We start from the raw sequence: 27,807 nt of genomic DNA, 5'->3' as shown, positions 1-27,807 counted from the left end.
TATTCTCCTTTAACCAGTAATGTAATGAGTAGTATATTGTGTATTCAGCCTATTTTAGAACATTACAAATTCCAAACATGCCAAAAGGGAGACATTCTAAATTTAGGCTTGTTGTTCAAGTGGAAATATTGTCAAATTCAAGATAAGTTATAAGCAAGGGAAGAGATTTTGATTTTTGGCAAAGCATATATAAAGAAAGATGGTATTGATTTTAGTACAGCTGTATACACAAATAGTGTGTTAAAGGTCAGTACATAGTATGATGTTATATACCCGCATAGGTATACATATGTATGCATTTGAGTTATAAGAAGACATGAGAAACGCATATACATGAAAATGTATCTTATGTGTGTCATGGTGACATATGTCTTTTTTATTCAGTGGCAAGCAAATTTTCTTACCACAAGTGCCATATTGTAAAGTAAGTAGCATGAGTTTGCTTTCATTATGTTGTTTCGTTATGTTGTATTTGTATTGGCAATCAGTGGAAAGGTGATACAGGTTTTTTAATGCTGTTTTGTATGTACAATTGTATACCGGTATTCGGGTATACTGCAGTGCAAAGCAACTTCACTCTCTAGGCCAAGAGACCATCCAGAGTGAGTCAGTGAATTAAGATGGCTGTGGCATTCACAAGGCTGTAGATAAAGTAGATTATGTTTGTTAGATCTCAAGAGATTCAATAATTTTGTGCAGAAATGACAGAGAAGGTCAGTGCACTTCTACCACAGTGTTTGGTTACTTACACAGTACACTGATGTTGTTCGGGTTGGGTTATGTTGATACATGGTTTGATGGACAATAGTCATTGAAACACGTTTTATTGTTCATGTTTAACCCACTTTAATTACGTTTTGTTTTGTTGTTCCTTTTTTGTGCAAAAAAATTTGGTGATATACAGTATTGCTCAAAACAGTATTGTTTAGAAATGCAACACTGGAAGGATGCATATTTTTTTTTGAAAGAAATAGGGGTATCTGTAATAAGCATATCAACAGAGTTCATGAGAAATGTATGAATAAGATTTTATATTTTATGTTGATACTTGATATGCATTGGTGCACAGGTATGCAGTATCATCCAGAAGTGGTACAAAACTGTATGTGTGTATGGTTGAATTCCATGCTGTAAATACATTTATGTTTGGATTACATTGTAGATTAAGGGTACAGTGTAGGTCAAATTCAAGCTAATAGATTTGGTAGGTTTAGTTGGTCATTGTACATTTGAAGATGTTATATGTTTCGTTCTGTTTGCTATGCCGGGATGCATACATATTTGACACATTTATGCAAGCTGGGTATAGTATCGAGTGTACAATATGTTTTGTAAACAGCTGGCTTTGGATTTGGCTAAATCTTGAAGTGGTCAACAGTTGTGTTGCAGAAGTATGGGAATACATTTGATGTAGTTTGTTTATGTACATGTTAAAGGTATAAGTGGACTGCAGGTATGATGTATATTTGTTGTATCATGGGTTACAATTAGCAAACTCATGGTTGCAAATAAGGAAGGAACAGAAGAGGCGTGGCAGTTAACGTTTTAGTGTTTATTACAGAACTGTCTGTCTCCAGACATGCACTCATAGATATATAAGAACAGTTTCAACAAGTGGATTGTTGGAATGCATGCTGACACTTGAGGCACATGCATACATTAGGCTACACAGAGGTTACATAATGAATGTCAGGGTGTTTAGACACTTTATGAATATGTGATGTTCTTCTGTAAACATAACAATATTCAATTTTGTCCTTGCCATTGTTGCCAGTGAAAGGTGACTATTTCTGCATCAAAGACATGTTTTATAGGCTTACATGTGTAGCACAAGGTTGTATGTGTAAGGGGTTGTTGTAGTTCGATAGTATGTAGCATATTTTTGAGTTAGCGTTGTTTATTGTGGTCAATAGATTGTTGGGTGGCAAGAAGGAACATTAATGTGATTAATGATGGTGGTAGGTTTTGGTAATTTTAAAAGGGGTTACCCTCTTTTGAAAATTAAGGGGCCGGTATGTAGGAGCCGTTCCATGCATTTGTTTCATTTGCGCCATCTAGTGTTGAACATAGGAAAAGTCACATGTATGTTGGTTGTTAGGGAGAGAGGAGAGGTGAGGCGCCAGGGTAAGAAAAGAGCTTCAGAGGTGAAGTGAAGACTGCTGTTAGAGATAGGCAGGAAAAGGGTCATGAAGAGCAGAAGGTAGAGAACCAGAGGTAGGGGTGGAAACCTACAAGTTTCCTTTAACCTCTCATTGCTTACGTTGTTTTCTTTGCTCATATTGTGTGATATTTGCCACTTGGTTTGGATCAAAATAAAAGGAAGGGAATTGTTCATTTGACCGCCAGATGAGATCCAAATCTGTGATTACTATCACTGCGTGTGTCGCATGTGAGTACGACAATCAACGGTGTGGTGCACGATGAACAGTGTGTTGGTGCGCAGTACAGCTATTAGGAGGTTTAGGATGCTGTTACATAGCACGGAAGAAACATCGATGTCAGTATATGGGAGCGTGTAAGGTGCCTGTAGGCGTGTGGCTGTTTAGTACGGCGAATACCCCCCTACCGTCTGTGACTGTGTGTACGTGAAACGTCGAGAGTGAAAGGAACAGCTGAAAGGAAGGATGAACATGTGTATTTAATGGTGGACAACATACACAAAGTCACAAGATCACACATAGGACCTCGGCGCGTACAACACTCACTGAAGACATAAATTACAGCAGTATCTAACAGACCACCAACCTCCCTTTCCTCTTTCCTTTCTTTAAGGTATGTGAAATGCTTCGATATGTTTAGGGATACTACAAGAGGTTAATACTGAAATGACACTGCTGTAATTTCATGAACTTATTTGTAGGACTCAGAGAATAAAATTATTTCAAATTACCATTAACAAAGGCATGGACTGCTACATTTTGGTACATATTTATCTTGAATTCAGGCACTTTATTGTAGATGAAACGATTTCAATGTTTTTCCTTTCCAAACTTTCAAGACCAATAGATGGAAATTAACATTTTCTGACTCTTACGGACTGCTGATATGAAGTTATACACTTCTATTTCTATACTTGCAAGAACACACCATAAACACTAATGACTGATAGGAAACAATGTGATACTCACAAACTTGCAGAGGGTGGTGAATGTGGCATACAGTCTTGTCAGGGACTTGAGAGTTGTGTCAATGCAAGGTCCAGCTGGAATGGCTGTTTGGACCAACTCATGGAAGCCAGTCACCAGCATACCAAGATGATTACAGATAGATTTCTCTGTGTCCTCTCGCTGGGTGGAGAGCTGGTTTGGTGTGTCTATAGAGGAGAGAGGTTTAGAATGCAGTATAGAAAGATGATGGTATGGAAGATCAAGCAGCAACATCTTGGCTAATGATATGGATATGTAGATTCAGACTAGGACTCTTTAAAATACCTACACATAACTTGCATAGACAGAACAAAAGTACCCATAACTGAAATGATATTTCACCAACATCATTACAATCATAGTCTTCCCCACCACAACCTCTGAGTATCATAATTTCAAATGAAAATTTGTAAACAAAACACGATGATTAAAGTAAATTGCACCTGTATTCTGATGCTAAGGTAAAAAATTTGATAAGGAAATTGTTTTCAGGGACGTAATTGAAGTTTAACCTGAACAGAAGACTCGACAGGTGGACATTATAGGAGATTTCAGAAATCCAATATATGCATCCAAACTTTGTGTAATGACTTTATGAAATATCCTATACCCCTACAAATGTGGACCCATTGATTACATGCATTTGACATGATCAACAGCCAACTTCATCTACTGTCAGTAAGGGAGGTTATTTGTAGCTGTCATAGTTCATTCTTAATGCCTGAAAGTTTAATTACAACAGTTCTGAAAGGTTTTATCACAATCCTGACACTTAAACAAGTTTCAAACTGTCATCTCATGAGCATTGACTGAAATTATTGTGAGAGTATGCCAGTGGCATCAAACCTCTTTAGTCATCATGATAAAACATCTTACCCACAACATCTGCTTGGGCAGCTTGTATTTCAGCCTTTAGTCTTGTTACCAGCCACTCTGTGTCATCTAAGACTTGGTCTGCTTGGTGCATCCATAGAAGCTGGGAATGATGAGGAAAAACAAAAAACAACTAGAAATGTCGCTATGGCGACTGGTATGCCTCCGCCATAATGCATGATTCTCCTAATAGGTCTATAGTACATGTGGACAATGTGTGATTACATTTTCACAAAATTGGCAAAATATTAAAATTACATGTTTGTCACAAAAGTATCAAATGTTCACCTTCCTTGACCTATGTTTAATTGGATGAATAGGAGAGCATGTATTTGGGGATTTAAGAACTTTAACTTCGACTCTGACCCTTTCATAAGTTTACGCACTTGAGTAATTGTCAAGGTATAAAGAAAAAGTGCAATTTCTGTATTGAGCAGTAAATTGTTATCATTTTCATCTGGCCTTTGATTCATAAGAGAATCAATGTCAGGCAGAACATACATAAATATGTACTAAGTTTAAAGATAACTTGAGCCACTTCCGAGATATGGAGAAAGAAGTTCAGCACTTTCACTTGATCTTTGACCTTTTGACCTTTGACCTTCTTGGCAAAAAAAAAAAAAAAAAAATCCCAGAGAATCTCTAGTGGGTTATACATGCATACATCAAGTTTTAAAAAGATAATCCTGCTGGCATTGCATAAATATAAGGAAAATAGTAACATTTTGAAGTATTGCCCTTGACCTTTGACCCCTGACCTTTGACCACATGAACCCCAAATTCCCTAGATAACCACTGCCAGTCAGAACATGCATACATACTTTGTTCCATTAAGATACCTTGAACAATTTCCAAGATACAGAGAAAAAAGTGAAATTTTAAAATTTTACTTGACCTTTTGACCTTTGACCTTTTGACCTCATGACCCCAAACTTTCACCAGAGAATCTTAATTGGGTAGTACATGTATACACCAAGTTTCAAGAAAATATCTTCAGGCATTGCATAGATATGGGGGAAATAGTAAAATTTTAAGCATTTGACCTTGACCTTTTGACCTTTGACCTTGAGCATGTGCACCCAAAAGTTGATAGGCACAACTTCACCCCCTAATACACATACATGCCAAGTTTCATTAGGATACCTCGAAAGGTTTTGGTAGTTACCCTGTCCACAAAATTCATTACGGACGGACGGACGGACGGACGGACAACCCGAAAACATAATGCCTCCGGCACCACTTCGTGGCGGAGGCATAAAAACAATGGGGACACAAATAATCTCACTTTGATGGTTAGAAACAACCATGAATCACCGAATACTGAGGTATGTCCTAACATAAGGCCAATCAATGGTTTGGTTGCAAGTAAGAAATTTGACTTTCATGGTACTTCAAAGAGTATAAATCTTACTTTTGTATGTGATTCTCTTTCTATCAATGTATGGTGACATTTGACAATTCTCCATTCTACAATTTTGATTCTATTCCAAGCAGTGATTCAAAATATTGCTCTGTTTGAAGTCAAACGCACATCTTTCATCTGCCCCTATTCAATGACTAAAATGACAATAAAATGATAATCATTGGTTCATACTCCAACATCTGGCATTACAGAAAACTACCTCATTAAAGCATATAAACAAGCAAACAAGGCAAGACTGACAACTCACCAGGATAGTAGGGGTGGCAGTTTTAGAGTTGATGATGGCAAAATGAGTTCGGTCCTCTACTTCCACCTCCTGTGAGAGACATGTAACATAAAGATAAATAAATAAATAAAAATGATAACATAATTCAGTTCTTTTCGTGATTTCAATGATATTAAGAAATAGAGAAGATATTCTCGGACCTTCGAAATAATGCTTTCTTTACTGTTCCTTATCATCAATTTAACTGGATCATAGCCATCTTCACTGGAGTCAGAGCATCGTTTCATTTCAGTGAAATCTGATCTGACAACAATATTCAATGAGGAAGAGAGGTTTGTGATAACACCATGTGTACGTAATACTTGGTTAGTGAAACAAGAACCTAGAGAGCAGAGAGTGGAGGGAAGATATATACGGAGAGTGTAAGGAAGGCGAATAGTGACAGTCGAAGGGCAGCAGAGAGCCAAAGATTGAGACTGTACTAATATAACTTGTAAGTTACAATAATCTCAATAAAGCCATACAAGTGAAGAAAGTAAGTCACAGTACTTACAGCATCAACATCTCCAACCTGGGTGTGAATATCTTCAGCAACATCTCGGAGGAGACCAACAGGGCTCTTCATCTTGGTCGTCATGGCAAACAGGAGATTGATGACAACCTTGCACAGACTAATGTCATCTGGAAAGGAAGAAAAAGACAAGTTATGTTCATTAGTGAAAAGGAGAAAATATGAGATGGCACTCAAGATGCTTGGCGCGCACACACACACACACACGCGCACACACACACACACACACACACACTCACACACACACACACAAACTTGAAAAGGATAAATGATCACGTGATGCAATCACTACTAAACTTTGTGGCAAGAACATGCCTGAACAAGAAACTTACAAAAAAAAAATCAAAGTCATATGAACACGGCTAGAGCCTATCAGGTAGTTATACTTGATGCATTGATTTGTCCGTCCATGAGTGAAATGAGAAAAAGCAAGGACAAAACAAACTTGTGAAAGGATTGAAGAAGATGGGAAGATGAGAGAGGAAGAGTTAGTCTAAATTTGATAAGAAAAATAAAGAGAAAAAAATATCAACAATACTTACCCTCTGATGAAATGTCACCACAATGGGAAGGAATAAAATTCTGTATGGGGAGAGGGAGGGAGGGCAACATACCAAATATTGGTCTCGCTCATCTATGCTAGGCAACATACCAAATACTAAGTATTGGCCTCACTCACCTATGCTGAGCTCGGTGCACACCTTGGTCACCCATGACTGGACTTGTGCAAACTGTGAAAGACAAATTAATCATAGATGCTAAAATCTTGGCTGTCAGTAAATAGACAATCAATGTAAATAACCATGGCAAAGTGTTCAAAGAAATAAATGCAAACAGATCTCTTGCAAAACGTTCAAACTGCTGGTATCCATTATCATATAGCATGTCGAAAGTACAGAATGATCTTCCATCCAACAATTGTTAAATGATAAACTTCTATAGAGAGAATTAAGTCCTCCTACCTGGGCACCACGAGGAGACACATGCTTGACAACCATCTCTATGATGTGGCACAGTGGGATGGCATCCTTGGTGGTGGTAGACACATCATCTCCTCCTGTCAAGATATCCATCACTATCCTCTGGTAGATTGAGGAACAAGACACAGACACCAGGCGTAATGTGAACAAACAGAAATCTTATCAATTGCACAGCAGCAAAGATTCTACACTGCAATGTTAAGAAACCAGTGATCAACACTACATTCATACTACTAACTTAACACAAATACTAATGAAATTAACAATCTGGCATGCTCATGTGATTCTTCAAAGCCTAAAGACAATTTGCAACCTCGGAGAATAATGTGAATGCATTCCATTTTCACTTAAATCTGCAAATGGCCATTGATTTGAATTCAAAAAATCTCTCATTTCAATTTTGTTTAAGAATAAAAATGATTTCTGCTGCAAACAATCTTACAATTAATTGTGACACATGCTTTCATAGATGTAGTTTCTACATAATGCAAGAATAATGCTTACAACAATATTAATGGTAATGATGACAATGTCAGAGATGATAACTGCAGTAACGATGATAGTATTGACATGAAGCAATCATCAAGTGCATTTTCTAATTTCCAAGGATTTCAAGGAATAGCAATAATACCATCTCCACCTCAAGATGAGATGACAGAAGATAAAACAGAGACTGGTTTGACATTCAATCAGGATTTCAGTTTTACCTGATACTTCTTGACGTGTAGGTGGATCTGTTCTTGGCATTCTATGTCATCATCTGCAGAGACTGGTTCCTTGTTCCTGTCTTCACCCATTGTGGGATCCACACAGTGTAGGAAGTCCACTAGTTTGTCAGGAAAAAAGGAACACACCACGCTGACTGCTGTAGACAAACCTTGAAGACAGAGGGGCACCACGGACTTGCTCTGTCATAGAAATAACAGAAAGTAACCAGGCGTCATCAAATTGTCTAAAGAACTTAAAAAGTAATGATTAAGAAGTACACAGTAATCAATCAAACAGATCATCTATACTTGAACTCTCTCCTAAATCATTTTATCAAAAAGATGACAAGGTAAATATGTAAACAATATCAAGCCTCCATCTGTACTCCCTCTTCGTCGACTCAAAGTATATATATCTTTCATTCATATATTTTTGAATTGTTTTGTTAATGTCTGTCCCACTGATTAACCGAGAAGCTTCCATCAAAATACATTTCTTGAGCATCAGCTTTGAAGACACAACATCCAGTGTTATACACATGCCAAACATTGAGTAACTTACAGGCACAAAATATTTGTCCCTAAATGAAGTTTATCAGCAGTCTTATATTGACTTTTTTGGAATCTGGAATTTCATGTCACTAACACCACTCTCATCTCGTTTTCTTACCTTTTTAGATTTGTCTTCATGAGCACGCAGACCAGATGAAAATTTTGTGAGGAAGACCCTTTAGTTGAATAAAATCAATTCAGAAAGACAGCATTTTAATTTTCTTTTATACACATTATCATCTCTTTTCTTTAAAACTATGAAATAAAAATCAATATAACACCAAACATGACTATGATCTTAATCTATTAGGTACAAGCACTACTTATTACGAGCTATTAGCTGAATTATTGAAAGGCTAGTCTGACCAACTTTCAGTGTGGCTTTTGTGGAATAGATCTCTCATCCCTACAGCTATGTTCACTGACTTACATTGTATGTCAAGTTATTATGGGAACAAGTGATGCTTGGTTCTGGAAAGTGTTGTAAAATTTGAAATGTTTCTTCTGATGACATCTATCAAAGTAACTGAATGAAGATTTGCTTGACATTGCTATATCAATGTGTGATGGCACACACACATATGCCAAGATAAAGTTTGATGCCTGAAGTTGTGACCAAGTCATGGTGGTCATAAAAATGATTATACATTATGTACACAGTTGGATAGTGCTTAATTATTGAGGACCACCAGTAAACATATATTAAACCTCTTGCACTTTAATGCAAAGTACTTGATAGTGCGTCACCACTCTAGTGTCACTATTCTGACACACAGAGGAACACATAACACGATAAACCAACACAACATAATACATAGATATCACGTTTCAATAACAAAAATCAAATGGGAGAGGAAGTAAGAAAACAAACAAACAAACAAACAAACAAATAAATGGGTGTGTCTGTTTCACCACAATGGGTAAGAGGAGCCAACCTGGCTATGGTGCAGCAGTGTTGGTAGAGGCGACTGGGTTGTGTGCCCTGAGGTCCCTCACACTCCCCTTTCTCCTTCATTTGCTCGATCTTTTGAACTGCAGCACTGACCACATAGCGACAAAAGTCTGCATTCTTACGCAAGAGGTCGATGCCCTCTTGATGAGCAGGAATCTCATCGCTATGGTGAGAGGAATGTGAAAAAAAAAATGGTCCTTACTCAATCTGACATCTTAGCTAACCACTAATACAAACCATTTAGTGATCTGACTGTGACATCACTTTGTGGACACAAAATGCACAGATAACAAGTTCATTATCCAAAATCATTATTCGATAACATGTTGTTACAACAAACCATTTCCCCAAAACAAAGAATTTTTTCATGATACACAAAACAGCTTGACACTTTCCTGTAACTTCAATAATACCTCATCAAAAAGATAGATCTTTCTACATGTTCTTATATTCTCATGAAATGATTTCCATCACATTACTTGAGTACAGTTGGGTAACAGCAAATAAAAAGAATAAGCTTGTAGGTTCACAGGTGAGTCACATCAGTCTTCTTTGTACCATGCAATCTGAATTGAGCACACACTCTATTTTTATAGCTATTACCACCATTATTATCATCACTGTGTAGGTGGCAGCTCCTGCAACATGACAAATATAAACCCAACTGACCTGTAGAGGGCGGTCATCATATTTGCTAGACATGCCATAGACAGCAGGCTCTTGTGTGCCTTGGAGGTACTGCTGCTTCCTCCTTTCCCCTTGCCACTCTTTTCCCTCAGGATGTCTGCTATTTGATGACACTTCTTATACAAGGCCAAGATCCTCTCCACATCTTCTGTCCTGCAAGAGAGAGATTGCTAAGTTTTCATCAACACATTGGTGTAGTGACTATGGTTTGTGATCAGCCAATCTAGACTGTGCTGCTTTCCACACGGTAATGGACACTTAACAGCTTTTTGTGGAAAACCACAATATCTTCATATCAGCAGGTCACAACCAGGATGAAAGGTTAACATGAAATTCGCTCCCTAACTATAGAAACAAGGTAAGAGGAAAAGCAATCAAGTTATACATAGACATCATTAAGCAGTACCATGCTTTGTCTTGCAAGCTGGAGTGCTTTTTTTTTTTTTTTTTTTGCTGATTGGCACTGATGTCTGGAGATTAGTTGTCAATGAATAGAGCTTAACTAATCCCTCTAATCCCAATTGTGTTAACATGGTCTTCTAGCTCATAGACTGAGGCTCATCACTATGTCTGAGTGGCTGGCTAACTTTACAACTACGTCAAGTTTGGATGTGCTACTGAACGCTAATAAAAAAAGCTTGACAAGTTAAGCTGAGTACCTGGTCATATAAAGGATTATGGGGGGGGGGGGGGGCGCGTAAGTGTAAAACACGTTTCTAACATGCTTGAAGTTCACTATAAACAATGTCATGAACAGCTACCATAAAACATGCTTCACAGATGCACTGGTGATAGTTGAACCCTTGAAGCAATGAAGCGTCTCCTTAGAATACACAACAGCTGGTATAGGACTGTCTTTGAGAACTGGTATTCTGACATGTTGCTACTGCCATCCATCCATGTCTATCTATAAATGGTAATATAAAGTCATTTAAGACATGTGAAAACTATGCACTGGCATGCCAATAAAACTTACTTGAAGTCTGAAGAGCTGGCTCTGGTGAACACATATTCCATCAAGACCTCGTTGACACCAAGAAGTAGCGTGGCGAACAGGTTGTTACGTGTCCCAACCCCGGTGGAGGTGGAGAAATCAGCTGACTTATCCTGGAAGGGAAGAATCATTACAGGACCCGATGAAAACTACCATACAGTGAGACGATCGTTGTTAATATGCTCCTATAGTCTTCAGATACATCATGCTCAACTCAAGATTATCTCAATGGATTACTTTGTTATACCTACATCCAAGTCTGATTACATCGCAATAAACATAGCTCCATACAGGGAAAAGTGAACAACTTCAGAATTTTACATACACCTATGCCGGGCCTTTCATAACTTCCCTGTACAGTGTCCCAGGTTGCAACAATATATAGTTTGATCGATGAATAATTCTCAAACCATTTACAACATTTAAGAATAAATGGTAATGTAACCCTTGTCATGGACTTAACATGAATCTAAGATATAATCATGCACACAAAGACAGTAACCTTTAAATAGAATGTCTCTAGCAAAGTACTTGATCACTATCATATCATAATAAAGAAATCAACACCTTCATGGAATCCAATCAAGAACACTTGAACCAAAGCTTCCTAACATCACTTTCTTCCTCATGAAAATCAATGTCATCACTAACATCATCATCATCACCATCTACACCAAAAGTTTCCTAAAAATGACTCCTCATGACTTTCCTAATAAAACAAACATGTCAGACAATCCTCATCTTCCTCCTCCTCCTCCTCCTTGTTATCATCAGCATCACTCACATCATCAGCATCATCATAACTGTCATTACCATTGTTGACCTCATAATGTCTGCACCCTAATCATCACCATAGCAACACACTTACCACCTGGAAGTCCTCCAGCTCACACGTCACCATACGGTGAGTCAAAGAGTCCATCATCTCCTCCAATCTTGTCAGCACCTGTTTGGACTCCTCACCCTCATCATCATCATCCAGCTCCTCGGCCCACTCCTCACCCTTATGCCGTGAGCGCATCAACTGGCAACGCAGCAAGCTCTGCACCAGTGTCTGCAGGAGGTGTGCCTGTGGATTGAATGCAGGGATGAAGGTACGGACCAATCCATGAAGAATTCGGGTAATCTCATTTAAATTCAATCAGAATGTGAATGCCGATGATCTTTTATCATGGCTACCACTAAAACACAGAAAAGTTGGTGCTTATCTATGTCCATAAAAGGGCAATCAGTTGCAATACAAAACAAGCCAATGCAACAATTCATTAATTTGAATAACCTGGCAATTTTTTGTTATATAAAAGTTTGAATGATACTGCTGTGAGTGTAATCTAGCTTATACATCAAAAGCAAACATCAAAAGCACTGAGAACTAGCTGAATTCATGACAGAATGAAGAATTCTGAAGTTTGTTCGAGTTGAGTTCACAAACAAGTCAATCTTATCATTGAATGTAATGTAGGAAAATTCAGGTTCATGATGGACAGGCAGTCCTAGTCTGCCTGGTTCAGTAAGGAGAAGACACTCACAAGAGGCTCAGCAGTAAAGACATTGTTTCCTTGGGTTGTGATACAAGGCTGCAATTTGATAGGGGGCTGGACATCTTCATCACTCTCATAGTAACTCTTAAACTGGCCTAGGAGTAGGTCAAGTATGGAGCCCTGCAGGTGGGAGTTGCGGCAAAGCACCTCGTACAATCCCTATGGATATAAAGGAGTGATAAGAAAAAAAAACAAACAAGAAGAGACAAATGGCATATATGGTACTGTGAATGTTGTGATTACTGTTCTATGCTTGTCTTGCTAAGCAACTCTTCTTATACTCATGTAAGAAGTAAAACAAACAAACAAACAAACCAATAAAGTGAGCAAAATGCCCTAAAAATGAAATATTGAAGGAGCATCCACCACTAGAAGATATCATAATATTGCTCAGCAGATTTAAACAGACCTTTAAATCATGACATAAAAGCAACATTTTGCTGAATTATGCAAGCACATTACGAACACGGCAGAGCTTTACAGCGTGGTAAATACAAATTTACAATTTACCTTTATTTCCCAACTCTACGTGTTGTAGTTTTTTCATTTTGTTGAAAGTGTAACAAGTTTGATCTTTGACACAAATCAATATTTGTAATCCACATAATTCTATGCTGAAAATTTGTAGCCATGTGAAATTAATGTAAAATGTTACAATATGTTAAATTGACAAGTATAGAAGATTGACAAAAGTGTGAATCTGTGGTCTATATGAGATACCTACGCAAAATGACAATTGAAAACTACCAGAACTCTTGGATATAAGGTACAAAATGATAAAAAGTGAACTAAATGACTACTGGGCAGGATATGCTTTGCTCACTTAGTGATCATCTTTAACAAGCACATACATTTTATACTATGCATGTGGCAGACAAGTGTTAACTGTTTCCATACATACCTCGTATAAGACCAGTCGTATGTCAGCTTGCTGGGTCAGACAACGCCGCATGTTACCAAGGATCTCCATGCAGACAATTGCTTCATAATTTGGAGGCTGGCGACTGTTCCCATGGATGTCAACTTGAACCTGAGCAGAAATTTTACAGCACCAACATTTAATTTTCATTCACTCAATTTGTGCCTCTGGACTTACACTTCCCAGTGGACCTACAAAAATTTGCACTGCAAATCAATGACATTTATAGGAAGCAATGTTTATTTATGAAACAGTTTCAAGAATTATGTTGGGATTTGAAAACAAAAACAACCATGATGAATTGCATTTCAGAAAACAAAGCTCTTATAATTTCTTGTAATTTGGATATATTCCACTGCATTCCTCAAATCATTATAGTCCGGAAAAAAAAAAATCTCAATTGTATGAACTTCATTTATCCTCTGGAAAACTTGTACACTTTGTAACAAGTTACAATGAAGTCATAATGAATAATAACATTCTATAAATCAAAATCAAACAGTCATCAGCAAACAAACCACAAGTAAGTGAGCAATGAAACGAGTCATCAAATGAAAATGTCACGTTTAACCTCCATCCAACTAAAGAAAGCTCACAAAATAGCTATCATGTGTTTGCTGGAACTTACATACACCTCCTGAGAAAAGCACAGCTTACGAAATGTCGGGGCATATACTGTACTTGAAAAGAAACACTGTGAATAGTTGTCTGTTACCTGACTAGAGGTCGAAGTCATCATACTATAGCTCTGGCTAGACTGGCTGAGGGGAAGACTACCATACACCCGAAAGTGCTTCAGGATCTGCAGGTAGCCCAGAACAGCTATCTTACGGGCCTCTCCTTGCCTAAAGAGTAAACAAAGCATGAATGAGGTAGGAACTTATTCCTTACTAGGATCAGTTCTTGTTACATTTTTCCTCTGCACAGGCTTGGTCTCCTAATATAAATACTGTAAAAGAGGAAAGTTTTGCGCCTTTCATGCAACCAGAAACCAGCACGAAAATAAACACATCCAAATATTTTTGCAAGTCATATGTTCCATGAGTGTCTTGATCTTGCGAAATTAAATACATGGAAAATTCATCTTACCAAGCTGAGCGAAAAATTTTTTAAAAATCACTCGAGCAAAAATGACCACTTTTACAGTACAAGAAGAATAAATACAAGGTGCTCTCTGTAGCAGGGATGTTTATATAGTTGCAGACACGATCACAATCCATGACTTATTGTCTATTATAGCCAGTGAATACTATGCAAGAAAACTGGTAAGAGTGAACAAACTTGGTCACTGCTGGAATCAAGCAATGTTACATGCACTACCTTCATATGGCAGAGTATTTTAAATCAAACTCCATTATGAGCAGGTTGATTTTCATTAATGAGTAGGGCAAAATCAAAACGAACAAAACAGTGAAAGTTCCATTAAGATTGAATAAATAAGAACAAGAAATTAGAATGTTGAAGTTTCACATGTTTTCCCATACATTACTATCAATGTTGGTGAGAGTCACATATATGCAATGTAATGTAAAAAATTAATGAGGAAAGAGTTAGTTAATATTACATTTGCTTATGCTGCCATGACCATAATCACTACAGGCTGGATTCATGAGTCATATGACTTACACCTACTAGTATCATGCATCTTGTCCTACAATGGAATACTTGATATTGTACTGAACAATCTCTTTGATTACTGGTATAATTCTAAGCAGTGTACCTTGAGAACATGGCTTTCCTGAGCACCAGCATAAGGGAGTCCTTGAGGGTGACATTAAGCCTCATGAGGGGCTGGAAGGCCTTGAGGAGACCCTCAGCAGTGAGAGCTGGAAGGTAGGCAAGGTAGTCAAAGGCCTCCCTCACCTTTCCCATACAGTCTAAGACTGTCTGTGGAGCTGAGGATACCATGCTGGATAGAAGATCTATAGCAGGGAATGAACAAAGCAACATAGAAATAAAGGGGGAAGAATCTAGGAACCTGCACTGGTCAATTTGTGAATGAAAGATTAAGTAATATAATGATATGCTCATTCTGTTCCACAGTGACACAATGCAATCTTCTGTTCATTCATTCATTCATCCATCCATTCTTATTCATTCATTCATTCATTCATTCATTCATTCATTCATTCATTCATTCATTCATTCATTCATTCATTCATTCATTCATTCATTCATTCATTCATTCATTAATCCATTCATTCATTCATTCATCCATCCATCCATCCATTCATCCATCCATCCATCCATCCATCCATCCATTCATTCATTCATTCATTCATTCATTCATTCATCCATTCATTTTCATTTCAAAACATAACAACATTTACAAAATTCAAAATACAACAGCCTCGCTGCAGAGTATACATTTTGAACGGAGGGATCATTACACGTACACACAAGGCTTGTTGGAAATGATCCCCTACACTTGCTATACATTATAGACATGAGCAGGTTGCCTTATTTCGATAATGTGAAGTTGAGGGGGCATACAAAGAGATGTAACTTCCTGATTTATCAGATGTGACTTTGTTACAGAGACTGCATGGATGTACAGAGCAAGACGACTCACTGATGTACTGAGATGCTGAGCCTGCTGTCCTGGTTACCACTCGATTCAGTATTTGCTCCAAGACATCAGAGCGTACAGTCTCCTGAGACTTGAATAGTTCCAGTAAAATCCTGGCTCCCAGCTGACTGGCCTGCTGGTTAGGGGTAGAGGGCGCCCCACGCACCTCTAGGAGGTAAATATAAAACATGCGAAGTAAACAAAGCAGCTCACAGGCATTTGAAACGTTTGAAGGACAGGTGAAAAGTTCTATCATGATTTACATCTGATACACTGTGTAGCAATTGTTAGGCACTTAAACAACATGCTTCGGGCATTAAAAGATATTTAGATAACATATCAAACACTTCACAGAATGATGCCATAGGACAAACACTCAAATACATTTGTTTTCAACTTGATTAGATTTGCTTCTCCGCATACATAAAGCAGAATATCTTCACCTTGAGAAGTACAATGTCAAACCAATCTTGGTATTGACAAGTGACAAACAAATGGAGAATCTTTATCATAATCATCATTCTAAAAGATACAGGTGACAAACTTCTCCCCCAAAATAAGTAAGAGGAAATATTCAATGATAACCAAAATATACAAGTCCACATATTTATCCAAAAATTAAAAGTAAAAAACTATGATTGATGGATATATAGAGTATAATTGCAGTACAAGCATCTGAAATGAGATTTTCTTGGAATAGTTGGTACATGTATCCAACCTCACCTGTTCCCTTTCCACCAAATGGACCTGGCTTGGGTCCAAATGCATCCATGAGAGTGAAGCCAAGTTGGACCAGGCCCTGCATCACATGGTCCCACCCATACAGACTGCAGTCATGAACAAAGCATAAAACACAAACATACCATAAGTGAAATAAGGCATATGCCAGCCATACTGACTACAGTGATGCATCGAGTGTAATACACAAACATACTTCCGATCAAATAAGCCATACCCCAGCCACAGGGACTTAAGAGATATGCATGCACAGAAATACATTAAATAAGATAAATCTCAGCTTCACAGATTGCAGCAATATTTCCCATTGTGTAATATGTGAACACACTTTAAACATGGCATGATTTTACTGGCAACAGGGGAATATTAAAGAAAAAGTTATAACCCATGAAAGGAAGGTCTTTGAAAGCATGCAGAGAGCTAACCAGCAATCTGACTAAAGCCATTATATCATCTAAATAAAGATGTATCACACATGAAAGAGATTACTCAAGTGTACACAAAAATCAAAAATATGTATTCCTACCTTATCACATGTCTACAAATATCTATTTTACTAATAACAGACAATGTGTGTAGTGTAAGTCTTCACAAACTACATGATTGGCCAACTTAAGTATAAAATATCGACAAACATCACATTTAATACAGCTCACACTGTTCAAACTGTGTGCGGTCATGCCAACACAAAGTGCTATATGATAACTATGATCAAATTTGCCCCATAACATCATTAAAAAGTGTAGCAAAAAAAGCTGCTGAAAAGTGCTTATCCAATAGTGGCAAGCCAATGGAATAGATCATTTTATATACACTTTGATATGTTTGATTACTTGCATTTGTTGGTTGACTCTCATTTTCATTTTGTTGCCTCTTCTTGATAAAACAGGTTAGGGCTCACTGCTTACTCAACCTCCCCCCATTCTTGCTGTTGCTATTTCACTCTTTTCCCTTCTTTATCTCTCTGTTGTTCCTCATCTTGTTTGACGTTGCCTCCCTGTTCATCCTTATCCTTCAAAGGTTACCCCCATGGTCCTCGGGATCATCACTGACCCTCCTCTGCCTTTTGTCTGTCTGCCCTCCTTTAATCCCCCTCCCTTCACCTGTTGGGCTCCTTGCCCATGACCTCCAACCCTCCCCTTTTGTTTTCTTTGTTCTGTGTCCCTAGCCCTCCCCTGACTGTTGTTGTTGTGTGTAGTCCTTACATGCGATTGCTTTTCCTGCCTGTTAGTCATTTTGCCTCTGACAAAGATTCTGCAAGGATCAAAAGCTCTGGTCCCTTTTACATCATAAAAAAACATATATCTTATTCACAGATCTCTTCATAGATTTATTCTCTTTTGTCTTTCCATTCACCTGTTCTTCACTGTCTCAAGAATCAACTTGGTTACATCTCGGCCAGCAACAACAAGATCTGTCAAACAAAGCATAACAATTTTTTAATCAAATAAATGTGAAACGTCCACGCAATAACCTTCTTTTATGGGAACTTCCATACATTCTTATTTTGCCAGTTGGAATCTTGCTATAGAGAAGCTTGAATCAAATTTTCAGTTGCCATAATGCAACTGTACAGTTACAATAATTGTTCATAAAATGTGCATAAAAGTTTGCAATCATTCCACCTTACTGGTGTTTTACTTTTAAGTGAATGGAAGGTGACGTTTTTAACAAGAAGTACAATGGAATGGTAATATCAAATACCTGATATCCAGGGAGATGTGCCATGGCGTTTAGCATCTTTCAAGCTTTTCAGTATGGTAGCTTTCAAGAAGTCAAAGATCTGTAAAAAAAACAATCACAGTTTTAGTGTACGACAGTACATCCTATTATAACAAACGTGGTTATGATGGAATTTTGCTACAACAAAGCAAAATTCAGGTCCCAAAATTATCTTCTATACATCTCTATCTATTCATTTGTTTGGCAATAACAAAATTCTCGTAACAATGAAGTCAAAACTCAGGTCTCAAAATGATCATCTATATGCCTTCAAATAATTCACTGTTCTGCTATTATGAAATGTTGATACAACGAAAGGAAACCGCAGGTCCTGAGGACTTCATTATGATGAGAGTTGCCTGCACTGGTAGCAAATTTTCTCGCTGTTTTCATGTACACATATATAAACAACATTTTGCCAGGTTTTCTTGATACTTCCTTCATCCAAAATAAGAATAAATATAATACTAGACAGATGAATAGATTGTATATCCCAAATTTTAGATATTGCATTTCAAGATACACTTTCAAATATATGGGACCTGTTCTATGGAACGACTTGCCAAATGTGATAAAGCTGTCTAATAGACTTTCAATTTTTAAAAGAAGATACAAATCATTCCTTGTTCATAAAGATATATTATAAATTTGAAGTCCTATGCAATGTACAAGCACCACACTTTGATTACTCTTGCCTTCTTATATGTATTGTGCACTTCTGTAGTATAGTTTTTCTTGTGTGTATTGCATCAATGTAACTATTCTTTGCTGTAACACTTGGGATCAGCCATAGAAAGACCAACGGTCTATGTTGATCCCCCCACAAACTGAAATAGCTGCTTTTATGTTGTGTTTGTCTGTTGTAAAATCTTGTAAGTTGGACTTATTTTTCTTATATTGTTGCAATGTCCTACTGTGTATGTATCATTCCTGTATTTTTTGTAAATGCTTTTTATCAGGATGTGGAAATAAATGAAGTGAATGAAATGGAATGAATAAATTACGAGAGTGGGTGAGAGATAGATGATAGACAGATGATATCAAGAAAATATATGATAGAGAGGGAAGATGGATGACAATCAACAAGACTAGCTGTTGTCAAAGTGGGGATGGTGATAAAGATGCTGGCATGTGCTGTGCATATGTTCAAAGTTCTTGCATGCAAAGGTTTCCATGACAGTTATGCCTCTCTCAGCTACCGTGTGTGGTGACTCCAGCATGTATGAACACACTCAAAGGGGCATAAGTCTAAGTACTTCAGGGGCATCTCATGAAGCGTTTTGTCCAACAAATTTGTCGGAAAAATTTGCCCTCAGCCAATCAGATGCAAGGATTTCAGTAGCTTATAACAGTTTGTCAGAAAAATATCCAATCAAAATGCTTCATGAAATGCCCGCTTCAAGAGTGCACCTGGTGCTTAAGTTTATGTATAAATGGTGTATCAAACAATCATGGCAGCAAACTGGCTGTACTGACCTGTTCCTCAAACCTATGTATCTGGGCCACAGAGAGTGCTAGAGCCACGCTGAATGGAGCCAGGACAGTGCTGCAGTCTCTTTGCTGGCCAGCCTGGATAGAAGGCAACAAGACAGTGAGATACAACAATGAATGACATATCAGCCTTTGATTTCCCCTTTGTATGTGCCCAAAATGATATCATAAATCACTCAGTATTAAAGAATCTGGCAGTCAATTTGATCAATTTCACAGTAAAGAAATCTTCGAATGTCCAACTATCTCCCTTAAAATAATACATTTCAACTTTTTGAAGATCATCTGAATGATGCAGAAGCAAAAAATAGAAATCAGGTTTCCAAGAAAACTTTGTTAGGTTCCAGTACATGGTATAATTGCTGAAACTGGCACATTCATTCTCCTGCAATCAAAGGATGAAAATGACAATTCAGCCCCGCATCCTTGCTCATTTTCTAAGTTGTTGTCACGTCTGGGCACCATTTCATGAATGTTGTCAATCCTGACAAGTTGTCAGTCTCTGACAATTTCAGCAAAATCCTTGGTTTTGACTGGCTGAGAAGCTGTGGTCACTGACTGTTACTATGGTGATTATCAGAAACTGACAACTTGTCAGAACTGACAACTTTCATGAACTGTTGCACTGTAATCCTTACCTTGAGGAACTTGATGAACTCCCTGCCTAGATCCTGGTCCTGTTTGATGGAGAATGTGATGTGGACAATGATCGTGCCCTCCGTGTGACGTAGTTGCTCCTGGGAGAAAGCACTCGTTTCCACTGCATCACTACATTGGATGTCACAAAAAAAGGCCAGCGACTCACATTTATGATAGCCAAATAGGAGCCACACATCACGCATATCCTGTGATGCTTGGTTATCCCGACCAGGAGATCAAATAATTGTCAGGATTTTAGACAAATTTAGAAGAAGCAGTTGTATTAGGGAAAACATGATGTTTCTTATAGCAACATCCCATTGCATGGAAAAGGGACAAGAAGTTAGAAATCTTCTTATGTTCTCCATGTGATCCAGAAAGTGTTCATACCTCTCCACTACAAAACACATGCTGAGTATGCATGAAAGATAGCAACCAAATTTTCCACCCTCCTTCAAAGTAGTTCAGAAGCATGACTTGCTGTCACTGCCTCTGTTCAAATTCTGGCAGTGATATATGGAGTATTCAAACAAACAAAATCCTTGAATCTTGAAACAAAATTACAGAACATAACAGAGCAGATGGCTTATTTTCTATGCGACAAACTGAGGCAAGTTTTGAAGTAAAAGTTTTCAAATGAATTTGAATTTGACATTACTAGTCTGCAGCAGGAGACCTCTTGTTCCAGTTCAATCAACATCATCTCATGCTACTATAGGACATTGAAAAAGTTCTGCCTCTATCACTCTACCCTGACCTAAGACAGCCACAATGGTCAGCCAGAACATTGTATATTGCAGCACTGTCTCGACTGGTGAGCTCTGACCACAAGTAATGAAGAAAATGTTAAACAGATAATCATTTCTGTAGACTACAAAAATGTATCCTGTATCAGAGAGGGTCTCAAGTACAACCCTGGGGATTCCCCACAAGTTTACATGTTGGAGGAATTCTGCTTTATCTGGCATTCCCCACAATTATTGCCTAATCACCAACAGGGTTAAAACTGAAAGCAACATACTCTTGATTGGCATAGCCGTGATGGTCTAGTGGTTAAGACATTACATTGTGAATGTAAAGACCCAGGTTCAAACCCTGGTCACAGCAACTGCCATCTTTTTTCCTCTTTTTTTTCGATGCTGGCAAGTGCAGGCTAAGAACACAAAAAAGTCTCCAATAATTTCAGTTAGACAAAAAACACGGTTATGAGGACAAAAACACTGATGAAATTTAAATGGATTTTTTTAAATATGAATAACACATTAATAATACACATACACACAAACATGCACCTTACGCATACATACATGCACATGCTTACCAAGATTATCTATATTGTGCTTTCATCTGGCATTTCTGTTGATTTCGAAAAATATTCAAAGGATATCATGACTGTAATTATCATAGATATAATAAAAACAATAATATAACATAATATAATAGTATCGGTGACAGTAATAATGATAATGATAATGATGACAACACAGTGTGGTCACATTTCTGCTATTGACCCCTCATGACCGTCTGCTCTTTGTTGTTGTTGTTGAAGAGCCCTGTCCTGTTCAGAGAAGAAGGCCACAAGTCCCTCTACCACGACCCTCTTATGACCCTTGGAGGAGAGGAGGAGAAGCTGGTAGACCAGGGGAGGTAACTCCTGCACTTCTACATACTTCAACATGCGCAGGAGCTTGTTGATGACAAACTTCAGCTGGTCACTGCTTAAAGTGACCTCCCTGTTATTCAAAGAGAAAGAATAAATCCAAACCTTTTCACAATTTCAAGACTTGTGTACTTTGCAGACAATCACATCTTGGCAATTTTCATTGAAGTTGCAGCATAAATTAAGACTGAACATAAAGGATTATTACCTCGAGTGATGGAAATTTTGTATTTTGTTGACATTTGACTCTTTACACAAAAGACCTTGAGACCTTTTCTATGCACAAATATACTGTAGCTCACATAGTTTTAAACACAAGATTAGAACATTTGTATATTTCTATTGTGTGTGTGTGTGTGTGTGTGCGTGTGTGTGTGTGTGTGTGTGTGTGTGTATGTGTGTGTGTGTGTGTGTGTGTGTGTGTGTGTGATAACGATAATACTGTGATATCAATACTAGAAAGTACTAACCTAAACATGAAAGAATGACAGAGCAAATGAAAGGATAAACACAAAAGTGAAAGAGTGAATGGATTAACTTAAAAACAACAAATAACAAGTGAAGAAATTATTTACCACGAACTAAGGGTAAAGAGTTGGCTGAAATATACAGGGGATTCTTACCTGAAGACTGATGCCAAATGGATTGCACACCTTGCTTCCCATCTGAATTGAATCCAAACAACAGAATGACACATTTTAATGATACATTGAATAGAATATCCTTCATTGACACTATCTTTTCAAATTACTATACAAGCATTGGCAAAAACAGAGAGAGAGAGAGAGAGAGAGAACGTGGAAAAAGAAAAAACAGGTTCGTTAATAGGACTCTAGTAGTGATAGAACACAAACAGTAAGGATATAATAACACATTTTGAATGATGTATGAATAGAATACCCTTCACTGACGCTATGTTTTCAACTTATTATACAAGCATTGGCGAAAACAGAGAGAAGGAGAATGTGGAAAAGAAAAACAGGCTCATGATAGGACTCTAGTAGTAATGGAACACACAGTAAGGATATTGGAATCTATCCCTAGAGCTGAATCATTTTCTGCTTTTTAGTGTATAAGCACAATGTGTTGTTTCGCTGGACTCACTCAGCTTGACTGGATTAGGGAAGGAGGGTCAGTGCACACAAAAAGTAAGCACATTTTTGGGAAGACTTGGAAATAGCCGTTTTTTTCTAAATCTCATCTTTCAGACAACATCTATTGGACACAAGAATCACAATGCATATCTAGTGAAATTTACCTTGTTTTGTTTGTTTGTTTTGGGTATTTTTTTGGGGGGTGGGGGGAATACACTTTGCAACAGAGAATAATTGGATCAAGTTTAGGCTACTTTGAAGAACCTTTCTTGACATACATTGTACTCTCATTCATTCTGGCTTCAGGCTAGTCTGCTTCTAATGAGTGATATCAGCATCTTTCAGAGAATATTCTACAGATTTCTATGCAAAATTCTGGGATATTTTCCTTTGGACAGGAGGTATTTACAATATCAAACTTTTGTAACACATTTAAATTTTCACAACACATCACCAAGATCACCTTACTTTGAATTTTCTCTGCTTTGGTAATTGCTTCTTTATCACAGCTAAGTTGGACATACCTGCAGGAACACAAATCATTCAAGAGGTGATCCTTAAACTCCTTGCCAGACATCCTGCCGTTGTCAGTGGCAACCATTTCCATGGCAGCCAGAGAGGATATCACCTTGGGAAGCAGCTCAAGAGCTCTGATTAGAACAAAAGAGATAAATCTCCTTTCTAATTTTTGACTTTTCAGACAGCTCATCAGAGTCTCCATCACAAGGTCAAAAGCAACTTGTTAGAAAACAAGTGACAATCAGGAGCAGCTTCTCATTTTTCTTCAATGATGATATGATTTTTAGCGAGTGGTATTGTGATGATGATTGTGTAGTGGTAACAACACCTACTCACTAATTAAAGTCGAATACACTATAGGAAATGAAGACATCGAGCACTCCGAGCGTACATTGTAGATGAGGTTTTATTGAGGCCCTGCCGAGGCGAGTTGTCTGAGCAAGTCGCTCATGATGAAATTGTAACACACTCTGCATTTTTACACAAAGAGCAGTCGGTATTTATACATGTAAAACAGCAGAGAGGTGACTCACCCCTCTGGTATGAGACAGTGAAACAAGTGGTCAGTGTTGACAAGCGGTTACCTTGGAATTGTTTTGAAGAGAACCAGCGGGGAGGATAAATGACCCACAGAGAGAGGAGGAGAGAGAGTGGGGAAAGACGGAGATATCGGTGCGGAGAGAGAGAGATTGTGAAGAAGAGAAACGGAGAAAAGTTGAGCTGCTACAGTAGCTCCCCCCTAGTGAGCGTCTCGAAAGGTGAAAGAGAGATGGGAACGATAGAGAATGTAAAAGTAGGCAGCGAGGCTAGAGCACACATGGAAATTATAAAATGTACTGAATGGTTTGGAAAACGTACATGCTAACAATTAACATTCGTTATGTTAAATTTCGTGAACCGTTGTAAGGCATGATACGCGCTATGTAATCGTAAACATGACAATGCCAAAGTGAACGTGGTTCGAAAAATGCGAACGGAACAAATGTTAATTATGCTGAATCGTTTCAAAGCAATGAACTTATCGAATTGTATGCGTCGTGTACAGTTAAAATGCATGTAATGCAATAAACGTATGAACTTTTAAATGGTAACACAATAATTCCGTAAATTTACCTGTTTTCGTTTCAAGATGACGATACAAAAATAATCACTGGCATGCAGTTTGACGCGTGTCGTTTTAGGCAGTGTTTATAAACCGTGTTATCGCATATCGAAAGGCAACATAGAAATTTAGAGAATTAAAGCACGATCACAGTACAATTGAAATGTGCAAGGTGATGCTTACTTGACAGAGTGAGACGTGCATGATGTATAATAATGATACAAACGGTGAAATGAGTGTCCAACACGAATGTCCAGAATATGACTGAGTCTTTTTATCGCTTGCGATTATAACGTGCTCGGTTAATGTCCAGCTATCGCGGTTGACGAAGACTAACTGTAGTCAGTAGGACGTGCATGGCGTGGACGAGAGTCGGGGTGAACTGATGGTCAATGTTGATGTCAGATTGTCAGCTATCAACGGTCTCTCGACAGGACAGTGAGTCGCCTGGAGATGTCGTGTTGATAGTTGGCAAGCGCGAGATGGCCAGCGGCAGCAGCGAGTTGTGCCGGTAGAAGCCGATGCGCGATGTGTTCGAGGTCGAGCCGAAGTTAGGCGGAGGGCGATCGAGAGTTCGTGGCGGTCGATGAGGCAACGGTCGGCGATGTCGAGTCGTATCGTGTCGAAGCGACAGCTGTTGAGCAATTCGTATCATATCGTGTCGAGAGTTCGAGCGATTCGAATGGCGTCGTGCGGTTGAAGGCGGGTCGATGCTGGCAGGTGTCGGTGTCAGTGCGGCGATTAGTCGGTCGTGGATGTCGATCGTGCGTGCCTGCCGAAGGAACCATCGAGGCGTGCGGCGGGTGAAATAGACGACGGCCGGGCGGCATCGTGGCGGGCAAAAACATGCAGCGTGCTCGTTGCGATGGCATGTTCGAAATCGATTGGCGTTAGCGTGGCGGGCGATGTCGTCGTCGACTGCATTGTGACGTACAAAAATTGAGCGTATTTGCCGGCGTAAGTGATGGCAGGTCGAAATCGTCGAATAGATGTCAGTTCGTCATAGGCGCGATGAATTTCCCCGGCAGTAAGCGTAACATGGTTCAGAGAACCAGTTGAGTCGGGGAGTAGCTCATGACTAGAGAGGCGTGGTTGAAATGTCGATATGTGTGTCGATGAAATGCGTGCACGAGATCGAGGGAAAGTCCTTTTGGTGAATGAATTGAGGGAGTGGCCGCAGGCTGGTCGAGTGCATGTCGTGATGTGGCAGCGGGCCAGTGACGAGAAAAAGGAGCGATCCCGTTGATGCAAAGTTGAGTGGTGCATGTCGAAAGGTAGATTACCGTGATGCAGAACATCGGCTCCGAGAAAGGGGAGATGGACTTAGGTGAGTTAGGTCAGATGAGGAATATCCATCTCAAGGTGGAGAGAGGCAGTAGTGTCGGCAGCCATTGTTGAGGCAAGCTCGGGCGTGGTTGCAGTTGGAGTTGATGTCGTTTCAGTCATGCTTGCTGCGTTGTTTGTTCGTAATACGGGGTCACCAATTTAGCGAGTGGTATTGTGATGATGATTGTGTAGTGGTAACAACACCTACTCACTAATTAAAGTCGAATACACTATAGGAAATGAAGACATCGAGCACTCCGAGCGTACATTGTAGATGAGGTTTTATTGAGGCCCTGCCGAGGCGAGTTGTCTGAGCAAGTCGCTCATGATGAAATTGTAACACACTCTGCATTTTTACACAAAGAGCAGTCGGTATTTATACATGTAAAACAGCAGAGAGGTGACTCACCCCTCTGGTATGAGACAGTGAAACAAGTGGTCAGTGTTGACAAGCGGTTACCTTGGAATTGTTTTGAAGAGAACCAGCGGGGAGGATAAATGACCCACAGAGAGAGGAGGAGAGAGAGTGGGGAAAGACGGAGATATCGGTGCGGAGAGAGAGAGATTGTGAAGAAGAGAAACGGAGAAAAGTTGAGCTGCTACAGATTCTATCAGTTTTAAAAACATCTCTGTAAACATGTTCCTTTCAGCTCCCTTAATTAGAACTTGCCCATCTAGATGGCCATAATCGAAAATATTGGGTAATCTTTGTTTTCTTTTGATTTGTGCACAACAATACAGGTTTAAGCCAGACATATACATGTATGACCTCTGGATCGTGTAATCATGTTTTGACAGTCAACATCACAACACAAATAGAACATCCACTATGAGTTTTGATATAAGTAGTGTGAGATGGGCAAGTTGCAACCTAAGAAAAAGAGATGAAGAAAAATGCAATCACACTTACTTTCCATTCGTTATGTCTTTGGATCTGATGATGTCTGTGAATACTTCTGCCAGTTGTACCAAGCTAGATGCTGGAAATTTATCAATCTACAAACAGGAGGTCAAAACCAATTACGTCTCATCATACATTGAAATGAAATCAACTGTTTTATGGGGGGGGGGGGGGAAGTGTCACATTAAAATTTTGATGTTATTCTGCTGCTTTGTACCTTTCATAGAGTTAACTTAGTAACATTTTCAGAGGAGAATAATCATCATATGTTAACAAATAAAAACAGCAAAGACAAAACTAAGATTTACTCATAATTGTCTCCACATTGTCTGAATATGTACTCTGTCTGCTAATGTAGTGTCAAATCTTGCACGATTGTATTCTCAACTCAAGAGTGACCCTTTCTTCTCTCTTCTACCTATCTAATATCCATACGGCATTTAAGAGTTTAGCTTCATAATGCAATGTGTTGAAA

At 38.6% G+C, this 27,807-nt stretch overlaps 1 protein-coding gene and 1 non-coding gene across 2 annotated transcripts in view; one reads left to right on the top strand and one right to left on the bottom strand.

The window, feature by feature from the left end:
* LOC139725254 (Fanconi anemia group I protein-like) overlaps positions 1-27,807 on the bottom strand; it is a 44,800-nt gene that overhangs the window by 11,971 nt on the left and 5,022 nt on the right. The window contains exons 3-28 of the mRNA XM_071636346.1: positions 27,342-27,427; positions 24,009-24,134; positions 23,014-23,055; positions 22,242-22,463; positions 20,730-20,859; positions 20,077-20,169; positions 18,583-18,661; positions 18,235-18,292; positions 16,859-16,967; positions 16,144-16,306; positions 15,292-15,493; positions 14,287-14,416; positions 13,554-13,682; positions 12,641-12,811; positions 11,980-12,180; positions 11,094-11,224; positions 10,100-10,270; positions 9,414-9,593; positions 8,597-8,654; positions 7,927-8,127; positions 7,202-7,321; positions 6,919-6,970; positions 6,222-6,349; positions 5,690-5,758; positions 4,023-4,122; positions 3,129-3,313 (exon numbers count right to left, since the gene is read on the bottom strand). Of these exons, the coding sequence (XP_071492447.1) occupies positions 3,129-3,313; positions 4,023-4,122; positions 5,690-5,758; positions 6,222-6,349; positions 6,919-6,970; positions 7,202-7,321; positions 7,927-8,127; positions 8,597-8,654; positions 9,414-9,593; positions 10,100-10,270; positions 11,094-11,224; positions 11,980-12,180; positions 12,641-12,811; positions 13,554-13,682; positions 14,287-14,416; positions 15,292-15,493; positions 16,144-16,306; positions 16,859-16,967; positions 18,235-18,292; positions 18,583-18,661; positions 20,077-20,169; positions 20,730-20,859; positions 22,242-22,463; positions 23,014-23,055; positions 24,009-24,134; positions 27,342-27,427 (3,336 nt within the window). The remainder of the gene's footprint in view (positions 1-3,128; positions 3,314-4,022; positions 4,123-5,689; positions 5,759-6,221; positions 6,350-6,918; positions 6,971-7,201; positions 7,322-7,926; positions 8,128-8,596; positions 8,655-9,413; positions 9,594-10,099; positions 10,271-11,093; positions 11,225-11,979; positions 12,181-12,640; positions 12,812-13,553; positions 13,683-14,286; positions 14,417-15,291; positions 15,494-16,143; positions 16,307-16,858; positions 16,968-18,234; positions 18,293-18,582; positions 18,662-20,076; positions 20,170-20,729; positions 20,860-22,241; positions 22,464-23,013; positions 23,056-24,008; positions 24,135-27,341; positions 27,428-27,807) is intronic.
* Positions 21,766-21,837, top strand: Trnah-gug (transfer RNA histidin (anticodon GUG)). The gene has a single exon. It is a non-coding gene; the product is annotated as a tRNA-His (tRNA).

The sequence above is a fragment of the Diadema antillarum genome, unplaced genomic scaffold (genome assembly GCF_040938485.1).
Source record: "Diadema antillarum isolate AM-2024a unplaced genomic scaffold, OU_Dant_1.0 seq00000029_RagTag, whole genome shotgun sequence".
Lineage (NCBI taxonomy): Eukaryota > Metazoa > Echinodermata > Echinoidea > Diadematoida > Diadematidae > Diadema > Diadema antillarum.
This window is presented reverse-complemented; position numbering and strand designations above follow the sequence as displayed.